The 16090-nt window shown below is 34.7% G+C and overlaps 1 protein-coding gene across 1 annotated transcript in view; it reads right to left on the bottom strand.

Moving 5' to 3' along the window:
• Positions 1-2061: 2061 nt before the first annotated feature.
• LOC106475815 overlaps positions 2062-16090 on the bottom strand; it is a gene marked incomplete at its 3' end in the record, with an annotated part of 22499 nt that continues 8470 nt past the window's right edge. Inside the window, exons 2-6 of the mRNA XM_013936490.2 lie at positions 11225-11405; positions 6854-6906; positions 6480-6555; positions 5787-5832; positions 2062-2203 (exon numbers count right to left, since the gene is read on the bottom strand). Coding sequence (XP_013791944.1) covers positions 2062-2203; positions 5787-5832; positions 6480-6555; positions 6854-6906; positions 11225-11405 — 498 coding nt within the window. The remainder of the gene's footprint in view (positions 2204-5786; positions 5833-6479; positions 6556-6853; positions 6907-11224; positions 11406-16090) is intronic.

Below are 16090 nucleotides of genomic sequence, written 5' to 3'. Positions count from 1 at the left end.
AGTTCAACGACAAATATAAACATCAAAGTTGCTACCTAAACCGATTAGTTCAACAACAAATATAAACATCAAAGTTGCTACCTAAACCGATTAGTTCAACAACAAATATAAACATCAAAGTTGCTACCTAAACTGATTAGTTCAACAACAAATATAAACATCAAAGTTGTTACCTATGCTGATTAGTTCAACAAATGTAAACATCAAAGTTGCTACCTAAACCGATTAGTTCAACAACAAATATAAACATCAAAGTTGCTACCTAAACCGATTAGTTCAACAACAAATGTAAACATCAAAGTTGCTACCTAAACTGATTAGTTCAACAACAAATATAAACATCAAAGTTAGTTCAACAACAAATAAAAACATCAAAGTTGCTACCTAAACCGATTAGTTCAACAACAAATAAAAACATCAAAGTTGCTACCTAAACCGATTAGTTCAACAACAAATATAAACATCAAAGTTGCTACCTAAACTGATTAGTTCAAACATCAAAGTTGCTACCTAAACCGATTAGTTCAACAACAAATATAAACATCAAAGTTGCTACCTAAACCGATTAGTTCAACAACAAATATAAACATCAAAGTTGTTACCTATGCTGATTAGTTCAACAACAAATATAAACATCAAAGTTGCTACCTAAACCGATTAGTTCAACAAAAAATTTAAACATCAAAGTTGTTGCCTATGCTGATTAGTTCAACAACAAATATAAACATCAAGTTGCTACCTAAACCGATTAGTTCAACAACAAATATAAACATCAAAGTTGCTACCTAAGCTGCTTAGTTCAACAGCAAACATAAACATCAGAGTTACTTGAGTAAAAAAAAACAATATGCTAATATAATAACAGGTTGGAAAAACAACAATTTATAAGTATAAGGAAGAATTTTATTGATGGTGGAACATACTACATGTTTCGACAGAACATTGGTCTGTTTTCTTCAGGTACGATCAATACTAAGCAATACAAGGTTTATATATTGTTATAAAGACAAAAGACACAAGGATTAAATGTAACAGTAATGATGTCAGCAGGTGACAGGATATAAGTAAAGGTCAAGTCTGGTCAAGTGTATGAATGGTGAATAGGCATTGACAACTATGGCTGATATTGCTAGGGCCATTATCACAGTTTAGTGAGAGATCGTTTGCTTTGATTCTTTCTATAATTTCTAACCAGTCGCTTTTTTTTTAAGTTTTCATTTGGTGTATGAGAAGAATTTCATCCCAGAGTATTTTGTGATCTGTTTCATACTGATGATATGTTAAAGCAGATATCTGGAATCCACCTCTAAGCATGTGACCTTTGTGTTCTCTGCATCTCATTTCTAAGGAACGTGAAGTTTGTTCAGTGCATTTCTTTCCACATTCACATGGGATACTATATATGTCTTGTTTTTTATTCCTTTAGTAGGAATTCTAATGGGTTAGGTAGTAAGGTGTTGATTTTATGGGAAGGTTTGAATACAGTTTATACATCAGTGTTTAAGTTATTAAATAGGCTAGTAATTTCATTAGCAATTTCTGGTATAAGAGGAAATGAAATAAATTTATGTTTTATCCTGTTGATAGGTGAAAGGTTAGAGTTAACATAACATTTTTTACTGCTTTGAAGTTTGATACAAGTCCTATCTGTGATGGTTGGGTTGAAACATTTATAGTGTTATATTTTTTAAGTAGTCAGTTAGTAAGTTAGTCAGTCTTTTTTTGTGGGTGAAAAGTTGTATAGCATGTAGGTGAAGTAACAGGATATTTTCTGTGATATAAGACCTAATCACTACATATCACAGAAAATATCCTTCCTGGGTTTTGACATCCATGGTGGACAGAGCACAGATAACCCATTGCGTAGCTTTGTGCTTAACTTCAAACACACAAACTATTTATTGACTGACCCAAAATGAAAAAGAGAGGTTCATATGTTTGATTTCTAACTGCCTTAAAACCCTAGGAAAAACATTGTTTGATCCTGATGCTTTATCTGTTTTTGACCTCCCAATCTTTTTACGCATAATGCAAAATGAACTACTTATCTGATCAGCTTACCTTTATCTTGGGAGAGGAACTGAAGTCTATGAGCTTGTTGAGGTCATAGGACAACCCCTGTTTGCCATCACATTCTGTCACGATTGAGCCTTGGTCTGTATTACTGTCATTTGTGGTAATCAGTAGAGATTTTTCTCCTAGCCTGTAACACAGTGTTAAATATAAAAACATCTTTAACAATATAGTATAATCATACCCATGCCATAACTGAATGGAAATACTTTAAAGTAAGTGTCTTTTGTTCATGACTAACAGGAATTTTCCAAAATTTACTGAAGTGAGAACCATTGTTCCAAGTCCACCTGAAACAAAACTACTTTTCCTATTTCTCTCTCCTTACTAATATGTGGATAAAATCATTTAGTATTCAGCTATGACACAACTTGTGTCCAGCACGTTATATGTTTAGAATTGTTTGTTTATGTGTTGAATTTCAGACAAAGCTATTCTATGGCTATTTGCACTAGCTGTACCTAATTTAGAAGACAAAGGGGAGGGACAGCACCTAGTTAACACCACCCACAGCCAACTCTTGGGCTACTTTTTATCAACATTATAACACCTCCATGGCTGAATGGGTGAGTATGTTTGGTGATGGGATTCTAATTTGTGACAAAAAAAAAGAGTCTAGCCACCAGGTTATACCAGGCTTTATATTTTTTAGAAATTCACACACATGTATAAGTCAATCGAGTTGAGCTGGTGTTTGAAACTGGTTGAGATGCATAATAAAGCGTACTATAATTCTATTTATGGAAATCAGCTTTACATTAAAATTATCTAACTAAGACCACCAAATATAATGTTGTAGTGAATAGTGTTATTTTAGCTGTCAGTAATTTTATATCTGATTATTATCATTCAATCAAATATACTCAATTTTAATCTAAACATCACTTCAAGAAAATGACTTCAAAGGTTAAGCTAATATAGCATTTTAATCCTTTTAATGTACATTTCAAATCTGTTCTTAAACAAAACCAAAATTTTAACAGAGTTCTATCACCATTAACCAGTTTTCATCTATTGTTAACAGATAGTTTCAAACTTGGTTTACATATGCACAAGTGCAGGAATGCAGACAGAACACATTTTCAGATTGTATACACTGCACAACAATAAGTAGGAGTCAACAAATTACTACTATACATTTTTAAGTACCTTAAGTATAATTATATTCAAAGTGAAATATTTGTCTTCTTAAAGACAAATCTGTGTATTTTGAACAGTCCATCTCATGTTTCTGCAGCAACAGCACAAAAAAATAATATGAAAAATAAGAGAATGCTCATGACCACCTTAAGACTTGATTAAAAGTAATTTTCACCAGTATTAGCAGTAATGTACACCTTAATCCTTGATCAGAAGTAAAGCTCACAAGTGCTAGCAGTATGTACACCTAAAGCCTTGATTAGAAGTCAAGCTAATCAGCAATGTATACTTGAAGCCTTTATTAGAAGTGAAGCTAACCAGTAGTAGCAGTAATGTAGACCTGAAGCCTTTATTAAAGTCAAGCTAATCAGTAGTAGCAGTAATGTAGACCTGAAGCCTTTATTAGAAGTCAAGCTAATCAGTACTAGCAGTAATGTAGACCTGAAGCCTTTATTAGAAGTCAAGCTAATCAGTACTAGCAGTAATGTAGACCTGAAGCTTTTATTAGAAGTCAATCTAATTAGTACTAGCAGTAATGTAGAGCTGAAGCCTTTATTAAAGTCACGCTAACCAGTACCAGCAGTAATGTAGACCTGAAACCTTTATTAGAAGTCAAGCTAACCAGTAGTAGCAGTATGTACACCTGAAGCCTTTATTAGAAGTCAAGCTAATCAGTACTAGCAGTAATGTAGACCTGAAGCCTTTATTAGAAGTCAAGCTAATCAGTACTAGCAGTAATGTACACCTGCAGCTTTTATTAGAAGTCAAGCTAACCAGCAGTAGCAGTATGTACAACTGAAGCCTTTCTTAGAAGTCAAGCTAATCAGTACTAGCAGTAATCTAGACCTGAAGCCTTTATTAGAAGTCAATCTAATCAGTACTAGCAGTAATGTACACCTGAAGCCTTTATTAGAAGTCAATCTAATCAGTACTAGCAGTAATGTACACCTGAAGCCTTTATTAGAAGTCAAGCTAATCAGTAGTAGCAGTATGTAAACCTGAAGCCTTTATTAGAAGTCAAAATAACCAGTACTAGCAGTAATGTAAACCTGAAGCCTTTATTAGAAATCAATCTAATCAGTACTAGCAGTAATGTAGACCTGAAGCCTTTATTAGAAGTCAAGCTAACCAGCAGTAGCAGTATGTACACCTGAAGCCTTTATTAGAAGTGAAGCTAATCAGTACTAGCAGTAATGTAGACCTGAAGCCTTTATTAAAGTCAAGCTAACCAGTATTAGCAGTAATGTAGACCTGAAGCCTTTATTAAAGTCAAGCTAATTAGTGCAAGCAGTAATGTAGATCTGAAGCCTTTATTAAGAAGTCAAGCTAATTAGTACTAGCAGTAATGTAGAGCTGAAGCCTTTATTAAAGTCACGCTAACCAGTACCAGCAGTAATGTAGACCTGAAACCTTTATTAGAAGTCAAGCTAACCAGTAGTAGCAGTGATATACACCTGAAGCCTTTATTAGAAGTTAAGTTAACCATTACTAGCAGTAATGTACATCTAAGGGCTTGACAAACCACTAGTAAGATACATATTGCAAATATCTATGAAGTGTTGGTCTTCTTCTGCTTCTTTTAGCAAGTCTTGAAAGTTGATTCTTTAAGGAGCTTTCTTAGATTGTCTTAGTTTTGTATAAACTTTTATCCTTTCATATAGTCAAATGAGAAAATGTTTCAATGAAATAATAAACAAAGAGAGGTTCAATGATGCACAGTAAAAATGTAACATAATGAGCTCTAAATACCATTTTACAGCAGCTCACATGCACAATACTACAATTTAATATAGACTAAATTAATTTGTCTTAAGAAGTTAACATTCCTAGAGCTTGTGTAGCTTTTTTTCTTTCTGGAAAACATAGCACATGCTCAATGAACAAAGATGATATGATGTGATAAAGTCACCAAAAGTAGAAGACATTGAGTTATTCACAGCAACGTTTACCACAGATGTGTATGTTTTGATTATAGAAACATGTATTGTTAATATAAATATTTGAATATGTTACAAGTAGCATCCTGAAGTTTCACTTATGTGAATATTTTTTAATTTTATGTTACAGAAACTAATAGCTTGATAAAATTTGAAACTTTTAACTTGCTTCCTGTCCAGGCTGTTGAAACAACAGCCAAGCAGTACACATGGCCAAAAGACAATAGAAAAATAGGGGAAGTGCATTTTTTTAAACAAATACAATAAGAGAAAAATTAAATTGTTTATCAAAAAAGTACAATTACTATTATAATTTAATAAATGATTTAGCTATCATAACTTACTAGTAATTGTATTTCATTCTTATATTTAATACGTGAAATACTATGAAAAAAAAGAAGTTTAATCTGACATTTGAGATGCTACTGTGTTTTATCATCATTCTTGTTTGTGCTAGTTTCTTTCATTAATCATTTTCTAAACAACAACAAAACTGGTTGTAGAACTCTTACATGTGACAGTTAAGTTTGTGTTCCAAAAAACATTGGTTTCACCTAATGTGAATCATGATATCATTTCAAGCAGTTTAACATTTTTACATGATAGTTTCATGAAAAGGAGTGAATGAACCCTTACCCTTCTTTCAGAGATTCAGGATGGCTGCTTTGTTGCTGCTTTTGGACTTGAGAAAACAAGAGAATTCATATCAAATGTACTCAAAGTTAGTAGATAAACAACTTCAGAATAAATACTTTAACTCTTACATCTAGATAACAGTTGTTTTGATTGAATAGAGTTGTTTAAAAATTTGTTTAACAACAAGTAAAAGCTTGGAATGGTCTATCCTTTCATTGTGGGGGGGTGGGGTGTATGTGAGCCAGACTAGTTTTGGAGAATTCCACTCCTCATCAGTGACCCTGGACACTACCACCAATGAAATATTAAACCAAACCAAGCCTTTATAGTAGTGAGATATCGAAAATCTAAATGGTACATTTAAGTGTTTTACACTCACAAAAAAGAAACCTATCATTCTATAGGTATTAGAAGAACTTGTAGCATTCTGACACAATTTAATTCTTCGTATTGTTATCTGACACTGGAAAGCTGGTTTAAATTTCTCTTTGTAAATTTTTTATATAGCTTTACAAGCATTAAGTTACATACTGACAGCTAATTTTCATTACTTGTAATTTAAAGTATGAATGAACTGAAATAATAATTCAAAAATGCAAAACACACTGTCCCCATCTTGAGAGTAAAATATAAAAAATTACTATACAGGGAAAAATAATTTCTTTACATTTCCACAGTGTGAAAAGTACTAACCAGAAACATCACCACTTAATAAAGGGTCAAACTTGACATAAAGAGAAAGTCTTCCTAGAGCTGATTCTTGCAAAGCCTAAAAGTAAGAGTACCTCATTCTTAATCCAATAGTTCACTTTTAACAGATACCAACAACAAATTGGTGAAAAAGTTTTAAAAAGTCAATGTCTGTAATATTTTATTATGAAATTCAAATAGAAATATCTACATTTAAATTTATCTAGATGTCCATCAATTATTTGACTGATGAAATAAATATATTAACAGATATTTATATCTTAGTACTTTTAAGCTATACAGCCTATACTGTTAAATCTAATGAAACAAAGTGGCTACCACACATGAACAGAAAGAATACTTGTATAAACACATACTTTGCTTTTTCCTGCTTTTTGAAGGAACTCAAAAGTTGCAGGGTCTTTGAAAACTGAAATAAATGCCACACAAACCTAGATTAATATCTTCTATCCATTAATACTAATTTACTATATAGAAGTAACTGAGAAAATATTAAATGAAGAAATTCTTACAACAATCACATTCTGTTCAGAATAAAGTTAACATTTTCCAACACTGAAAATGTATTTCTGATAAGACTCCTACCCAATCTCACATGTTTTCACATACTACTGCTGAGCTGTGCCATGCAACTGAGCAAGCAACAACCCTCCTCCAACTGGAGTGCAACACACCTCCTAGCACAGCTGATTTCCTCTATACTGATTGTTCAATCATCACTTTGAGATTAGGCAAGAAAAGATGAACTACAAGTGAAAAGGACAGGTGGGAAGTGTGAGAGGAGGTAAGTATTTATCAGCAATACATTTTCAATGTTGGAAAATGTTAACTTCTGATACAATACCTTACTTCTTCTCTCATACTAGCTAGAATCCCACAATGACATGGTGGAGGGACTGGTGCAGAAGTGTAATGCATAAAAAAGTAGAGGGGCACACCTGTGGGAGACCTCACCTGTTATTCCAGAGTATACTCTTTGCCAATGGGGAAGATATGTGTCCCTAACTTGGATGGAAACAATCATGATCCAAATTCTACAGTATGGAATATGGACAAACCATATGGTGCATATGGCTAGGGTGCATCTAAGACCATAAGTGACAGGTGAACTCAACTCCAAGACCATGTAGCATATGGTATTTTTCATCCAGCCCACAGTAGGAAGGGGGTCCCAATGATTTTCACCTTTATACCAGGTAGTAGAAGCAAAAATTAACCTCTGTTCTGCTGACCTAGATAGTGCTCATGTGTGCTGACTCTGCATACACCCAACATCAGGCTACCTGGAACTTGACATCTGGGCAACGGTAGGATGGGGGAAAAAAATATTGGTGGGTCAAGTCCCAACATTGGGTATTTTTTGTCTGGTCTGCAGTAGGAGGAGGGAAAACACATGAGGAAGATGAAGAGTAGGAGGATAGGCATAAGGAAAAAGATTGGACCTGTCCTGACTGAATGTATCCATAGCCAGAGCTATGGGATGTGGAACAGGGGACCAGAAAAGAGGAATTTTGATGTTGAGATGAGTGGCAAAAGCATCCATTAGAGGAGTGTCTAGCTACCAGAACACCAGAGGATTGAGGGACCATTCTCTAGGTAGAATCTAGTCAGGTTGTGAAAGATAATCCGCAACAAGATTCAGAGCACACAGAATATGACAAGCAATAAGACATATTTGTAAAGAATGGGCCCAGAAATGGAGGATGACAGCGTGGAAGCAGAGAGAGTGATACCGGGTGCCCCCCTGACAATTGATATACGAGACAACAGTAGAATTGTTCGTATGGGTCATTACTAGACATCCATGAACCATAGTAAAAAAATGATACAAAGCTTGATGTATGTCCAAAAGTTCCAAGAGATTGATATGAAGAGATGATTCATTGTGGGACTACTGATCCAAAATCTTTTGAGAGTCCAAATATGCCCCACACTTTCTCAAGGATGCATTTGTAAACAGATGGAGATCCAGATGAGATGGGGGAAGAGGAACACTTTGTGTTATATCCTTTGTCAAACGTGCAAGGAAGGAGGAAGGTGAATGATGAAAGGCAAGGGATCCCAAGTGAGGTTCTGCTGATCTTACAAAGTCCATTGAAGATGACGCATATGAGCATGACCCAAAGAGATAAGGGATTTCATAAAAGCCCAAGACCCCAAAAGAAACAGAAGCTCTCATACCATGAGAGTAGGTGAGGATATAGCACTGGAAATTAAGTGCCCTATGTCTCTCAAATGAAGGGGGAAAGGATGAGCTCTACTGAAATGTGAATTGAAAAACACATCCAAATAAATGAGATACTGAATGAGAGTGAGATGGAGTAAAGGACCATCTGAGGGTGAGAAAAGACTCCATGGTAAAACGAGGGAAGTCAATGAAGTGATTGAGGCTTGAAAGATTTATAACTGGATGCCAATCCCTGTTTTTTGGGGGACAATGAACAGATGGGGATAGAAACCTGGAGAAGGAAAAAAACCCATTCGATAATGTCTTTTGCTAAGAGATCCAACACTGCTTCATACAGAAACTGGCAACAAACCAGATCTCAAGGACGAGGGAGATAGAAATGGGAGACAAAGGAGGAGGAGAGGAAAACGATGAGTCAGGTCCTCTTACAACACCTGAAGGACCCAACAATGGGCTGGAAACAGGTGCCAAACCATGCACAAACCTAAAGGGTTGTCACCATTGATATTGACAATGCTGAAGTCGATAGTGTGAGAAACATGGGAAGGGGGAAGAGTGAGAGGAGAGGGTTGGAGATCAGGATACAGTAACAGGTGCAGGAGAGGCTTGTAATAGATGGCAAACTAGGAAAGAAATGGAACAGTGCTAGCACACAACCTCCACACAAGATTCCAGAGAATCTGGGACTCCATAAAAAACAGACTGGGAAAGGAAAGGAGCCAGACAAAGTCCTCAAAGATAAGAGGCCAGCAAATGCACCTGAGAAAGTTTGGCATTCATGCCTAATAAGTCCCAACAAAGCAACCATGTATGGAGAGATAAAGGAGAAAAGACAAATGTGCAAATGTAGAAAAGACAAAAGAATGAGTATCTACTTAAAATCCTTCAGGAGCAAAGTGGATAGTCTCAGAAAGATGGATAGAAGAAAGATATCATAATAGAGTAGTAAGTGTGTGATGAAGACCGGATATTTGGCCTTGGGAAAGGCAAAGAGAAGAAAGATAAAGGATCTGACCTTCATGCCTGAATAACTGACTCCAAACTCTGAGAGTCAAGAAAGGGAAACTCAGACCAATGATAAGCCAAGATATGTGTGTCTGCCAAGTGAGGAGGATGAGGCATACTAGCTCCATCACAAAGATGAGAGAGAAATTAATTGGTATGGAACTGAATATTAGGAGAAGGAAGGAAAACAAAATAATCAAAAACAGGACCAGAATGCAGTAGGGAAGGGAAAGAATCATAAGACACAGGAGAAAGGGACAAAAGGTAACAAACCTGAGTAACGTTATCTAAGAAGGACGGGGAAGGTCGAGGTAGATCAATAACAGTGGAATGAGAAGATGCAGCAGAAGCAGGTGGAAGAAAAAGGTTGGCAAAATCATCGTCCTCACTGATCAAATTCACAGGTAAGGGAATATCTGTCCCCAGGACAGGTGACAGATAAGGCCACAGGTAGGATTCCACCAGTTGTAGTCTGTCTAGCATGAATAAGATCTTGTGGATCAATGCTAGACGAAATAGTAGTAATATGAACCTGTGAGTTCATAATGTGAATAGGAAGAAAAAGCAATCAAAATCATCCTTCCACAAACTAGGCAAAGACAACAAAAAAATGTTGTCAGAAATTGAAGTTTTAAATCAATGGCATGGGCAAAAACATACATCTAAACATGCAAGTGCCAAATCGAGAAGTGATGATTAAACAATCAGTATAAAGAGAGTCAGCTATGTTCGGAGGGTGTGTCACACTCCTAATGGTGGAGGGTTGTTGCATGCTCACTTGCATGTTACAGTACAGCAATAACGCATGGAAATATGTGAGTTTAGGTTGGAGCCTAAAGGCTAGTGGTGAGCAAAAAATTGTTTGGAGAGCCTTATTAACATGGAAATTTCAAAGCAAAATCTGGCAGTACTTTAAAACTAGCTAAATTTTGGAGAATTATTATACAAAATACTTTAATTCTATGTGTGAATCTTCATTTCTGAGTTTCTAATCTTACATTTGGATACAAACACTAAGCTTTTTTAAAAGTTCAGCTAACAACAAATTTCTCATGTTTAATGCTTTATCAATATAAGGGAGAACCACATGAACAATGAATAGTATAAGATGGCATTCTAATGTTCGTGAATAACTATCAGTAACTGGCAGTCAATAAATTACAATAAGCTGATCACAGTACTCTTATAATTATGGTGAGCTAACAATGCTTCAGTAATTGTTCATCAACAAATTACAACAATATTAAAACAATCTGATCATAGTATGGTATTCTTTTGGTAAAGACTAGTATAGCAAACTATTACTTTTTTGTTTTCAAAGACACTGTAGTACTGCAAATTATTTAAAACATTGTAAATTACACATTTTTGACACAATTGTAGTAAATTGTAAAAACTGAAAACTTTATTTCTGTGTAGAAGGTTTTTGTGACAAATTTGTATCAAATGTGGCTGTTAAGTCCAAATAAAAGTATATGATGTCTCTGCCTTTCATGATTACAGAAAAACACATGAAATAAACATTTACACTAACACTCAGCTACGGATTTGAACTCTTCTTCTGTAAACTGCAGAGCTTCAGATTTAACATCACACTGATGAGAAAGAGAGCTACTAGTCCTGTGGAATAAGAGATGGCTTTCTTGTTTCACTAGTGTTTCTGTAACTATATTCTTGGAAGGGCTAATACCATTCTGTGATCCAGAGCCAAGCACCTGTTCACAAAAAAATGTCCCACTAATTTTAAACAAGCAAGGAAAATGTATACGATTCTTTAACACAAAATAAGTAGAGAACAATATTCAGCATGTTTCATATATTGGTTTAATTAGTGACTGACTAATATGAATGTATTAAATAAACACACATAGAAGAATTTCTACCAACAAATCGTAAAAAACACCATTTCGAGGAAGGACAGATATATATAGAAACCCAGGTTTCACAGTAAAAAAACAACAGTATAAGTTGTCTATACTTATGTCCTTATGAGCTATTGGAGATAATTGACTAAACAGATAAGTTCTACATAAAATAGACAGATATTAAAATCATGGTTTCCAAAAACCACATTTATTTTACAGGGCACTGAATATCTGTCAGGCCTATCAGTAAAAAATTGAATACAAATTGCTCATTATGCTTTGCAGCATAACAGAACTATAAAGTACAAACAGTTGTTCGCAACCATCTTACCCCCTGGCCTACGTCTTCCCAGATTAAAAGCCTGAGCAATTCAATTGATGTGTGATGATGTGCAGGTGCATATTGTACCTAAAAGTGAAGCCTTCTTGGAGATTAATGATAGGGCTTTCTAAAGTTTTCTTGTTCTGAAACTAAAAAAGCATGCAAAACAAGAAAATATCAGAGTCTCAAAATAAGGAGATAGTACAATAGTGAAGGAAGGGAAGAAATAACCAGTTGCAGTTAGCTAACAAAAGTTAAACAGGTTGCCATTGGATACAAAATACAACAATGAGTTATAGCTAAACAGGAGCCTCCAATGGAATTGTAAACAAGGTAATTCAGATGCTATCAAAAACCAACAAAAGCTGTGTTCAAAAGTTTCTCCCAAATATGGATTAGCTATACCAAACTAACACTAAAGCCCTGTTCAAAAACTTCTCTTACTCATGCATTAACTATACAAAACCAACTAAAGCCCTGTTCAAAAACTTCTCCTATCCAAATGAATTAGCTACACAAAATCAACACTACAGCCATGCTAAAAAGCTCCTCCCACACATGGATTAAGTATACAAAATCAACACTAAAGCCCTGTTCAAAAACTTCTCCTATCCAAATGGATTAGCTACACAAAATCAACACTACAGCTATGCTAAAAAGCTCCTCCCACACATGGATTAAGTATACAAAATCAACACTAGAGCCCTGTTCAAAAATTTCTCCTACCCAAATGGGAAACAAGTTGTCAAAAGCTATGTGAACAATATCAGGTATGTGACAAATGGAAGTATGAATGCAGCAAATGTTAACACAGAATCTATGAAAGATCAGTGATACAACATTTAAAAATAGTACACATCATGTCACATGATTTATATGATTGTGAGTTACAGCTGATGGCAAATTAAACACTGAACAGTCTACAAAATGACAAAGCCAACATGCTCACACCTGTGTAATATAATAAAAAACCATCTTTGTTAAAAAATGGTTACCACTATCACAAAAACAGCAGCCATATATCCAAATCAACATGCCAATTCCTTCACAAGATGGATGTATAGACAAGAATTCATAGTTGGTTTAAGTATAGATGCTAAAACGTCATTTCCTTTTCTTTCAACAGGCAGTCACAGTCCATTAATATCCCCAAACCTGGTATATCTACTCTGCCTAACATTCAAATGATACAACAAGAATTCATACCTCATCATTCAGAAGCATCTATATCTCATGGATTTATGTACCTCTGACTTGCTCAAACAGGCTCACAGAATGACGGATGGATTTTGAGAAGTACCTTAATGGAGAAAACATTAACTAAAGAGACTGGAGAAGACATTAATCTCAATAAAGAGAAGGAAGAAAAAATTAGCCTCAATTAAGAGGGGGAAAATTATTGACCTCAATTAAGAGGTGGTGGGAAACATTGACCTCAATGAAGAGAGGGGAAATCATTGACCTTAATGAAGAGGGGGGAGAATTATTCACTTTAGAGTAATGCAAAAAACCTTCCTGCAGTGGAAATTGAACTGCTCATCAATGATCTATAAATAGAGCCATAGAACACCACTGGCACCCAACCTTAGGGCAAAGCAAGCTAGGCAGTTGCTCTGGGCCCCACATTTAAAGTTTCAAATACAATAAAATATTCTGAGTTATGTGCCATGACCGGTTTAAGAGAATATAATTTGACAATATACGATCATGTTGAGAAGTGTGTGATAGCCTAACAGAAAAGATACAAATGGGCTGGCACTTTTTTTCCTAACCAGCAAGCGCATACACCGATATTGTGACGTCATGTGTCTTTGAACAATTGTTATCTGAATTATATAACAGCAGACGGCCCTGCTAGTTCCTCTGCCTTTAGGCCTGGAAAATTTTATGGCAATCGAAAGAATTGTCAAACCTAGACATTCACTATTGCATTGTTACAAGAGATCGTGAACACCAATCTTTACATTATTTAAGCAAAATATTAGTTCAATATTTCCACAATTTCAAATCACACTTTTTAAAATACAGCAAAATCAAATTCCATGCATGAAAGCATAATTTACCAACTTCAACCTTAAATCTTTGATATAATCAGATGTTTGTTAGCGCAATTTATTCAGAACTTCTTCAAACAATGATATTTTTTCTGTAAGAAAACTATGATAATTTCCAAGTTTGGTTGTTTTAAAAAAAAAAAAAAGGACTAGCACTATTTACTTTTTCAATATTAACTTTGTCCTAAACGAGGTGTTGACAAAAACAACAAAAAGAACAGTTACCCGGATTAGTAATCTTAAAATTAAATAATACTACATGGTGATGGAAAACTACAATTAATCTAAGCAAAATTCTTACAGATTTAAAATATAATTTAAAACACAGAATGGCATAATTTAGACTAGCATTTACTAAATCAGTTTATCGAGCAGTTGGGTCAAAAGTAATCATACTATATCATCGACAATATCAAAGGTAACATCTGGCCTGAGCAACTCCAGCTAAAAAATAACAACTCGCATCCCGAATCACACAGACTTGTTCGTTTATCACAAAGAGTGACAAAATGGAATTAGAGTTACCTAACTATTGAACAGTAATGGATGCTACATATAACTGTTTCAGAAGAAATACACATTTCTAATACATTTTAAAACAATTATTTTGCAGTATTTTATTAAAATTCATCAGAACATTTTTTATTTTTTAGTGTTGTTTAAATCTAAATGCTTTTGTTTGTTATTAAGCACAAAGCTACACAATGGGCTATCTGTGCTGTGCCCACAACAGGTATCGAAACCCAGTTTTTAGCATTATAAGTTCACAGATTTACCGCTGAGTTACTGGGGAGGCAAGCACAATGCAATGTACATTTAATTTGAAACTTGAAGGCAAGATATTATCCTAAATGCGAAACAGCCAACGATTTTTTTTTTAGTTTACATTTTCATTTAAATTATAAAAAAAATATGATATATTATATTATAGTTTATCTCTAATAGCCTGATACCACTAGAACAATTCTGTTTTTAATACTATCAGAAAAATTATATTTTTAAAACAACAATTATTATGGTACGAACTCCTTTTACAAGCTGGCAAAGCATGATTATAAGTATACTTGTCATAAGGCGTTGGCCTTAAGCCTACTATATTTTTAAACACTACATTCTTTAACTAGTCCCTTAGAGGTTTCAACAATTACAAGAGTATATAATAATAGTATTCCAACCACACTATATTTACTATATACATTGCCCACGATGCATTTCATTCAATCCATAGCTCATCTGGCTGGCTGGAATACAACAAACATAGCAGTTATGGTCGGAACACAATATAAGCCATTTGTTACAACATTAGTTGTTATGGTGCAAACACCTTCAACAAGCTGGTGAAGCATGATTATAATTATTCTTGCCATAAGACATTCGCCTTAAGCCTACTATATTTTTAAACACTACATTCTTTATCAAGTCCCTTAGGAAGTTTCAAGAATCAGAAAAGTGTTATATTAATAGTATTTCAACCACACCATATTTGCTATGTCTATTACCAATGTCGTGTTTTGCTCAATCCAGAGCTCTTCAAGCTGACTGGGATAGAACAAACACAGTAGTGGCCTATACACTTTTATACACTTGTTACGTATCTGCTTGTTTGTTTGTTCTCGGTAGAAATTCTTTCTGAGGATCTTCTGTGATACAAGCCCTTTCTTGATTAGACCAGTTTATTCTTCCTCGATACAAACTTTTAGTACACAGAAGTTCCACAATCAGTATGTTTCTCGTCACTTTAAACTTAACAACTAACAAAACTTAACAAAATGATACAAGCTATAAATCAAAGAGATTCACAATCTCGATAACTTTGCTCTCGACGAGTGCAAAACACACACTTTACGGCTCACTAGCTCAAAACTAAAAAAATCATAAATTACACGGAACTCAAAGTAACTACTGCTCTCTGTTCATTAACTAACTGCTGGCTTTCTCTGCCAGGCTTATATACTAATTAAGAAGGGCGTCTTGATCACACTCGGACTTCCCTGATCAATCGAGAAACTTAGCAGCAGCGTCACGTGACTTCCACTATCGTAACACTGCCCCTTCCTTAGTATTGTTCATCCCGAACAATAGCCACTTACATTAAACCAATAGATAATTAACAATAACTTAATTAAAACCACTACTGGTTTCCCCAAGGCTGACTTATT

This window comes from Limulus polyphemus, unplaced genomic scaffold, assembly GCF_000517525.1.
Source record: "Limulus polyphemus unplaced genomic scaffold, Limulus_polyphemus-2.1.2 Scaffold9217, whole genome shotgun sequence".
NCBI classification, from domain to species: Eukaryota; Metazoa; Arthropoda; class Merostomata; order Xiphosura; family Limulidae; genus Limulus; species Limulus polyphemus.
The sequence above is the reverse complement of the archived record's forward strand: the minus strand, read 5'-3'. Positions and strand labels throughout refer to the sequence as shown.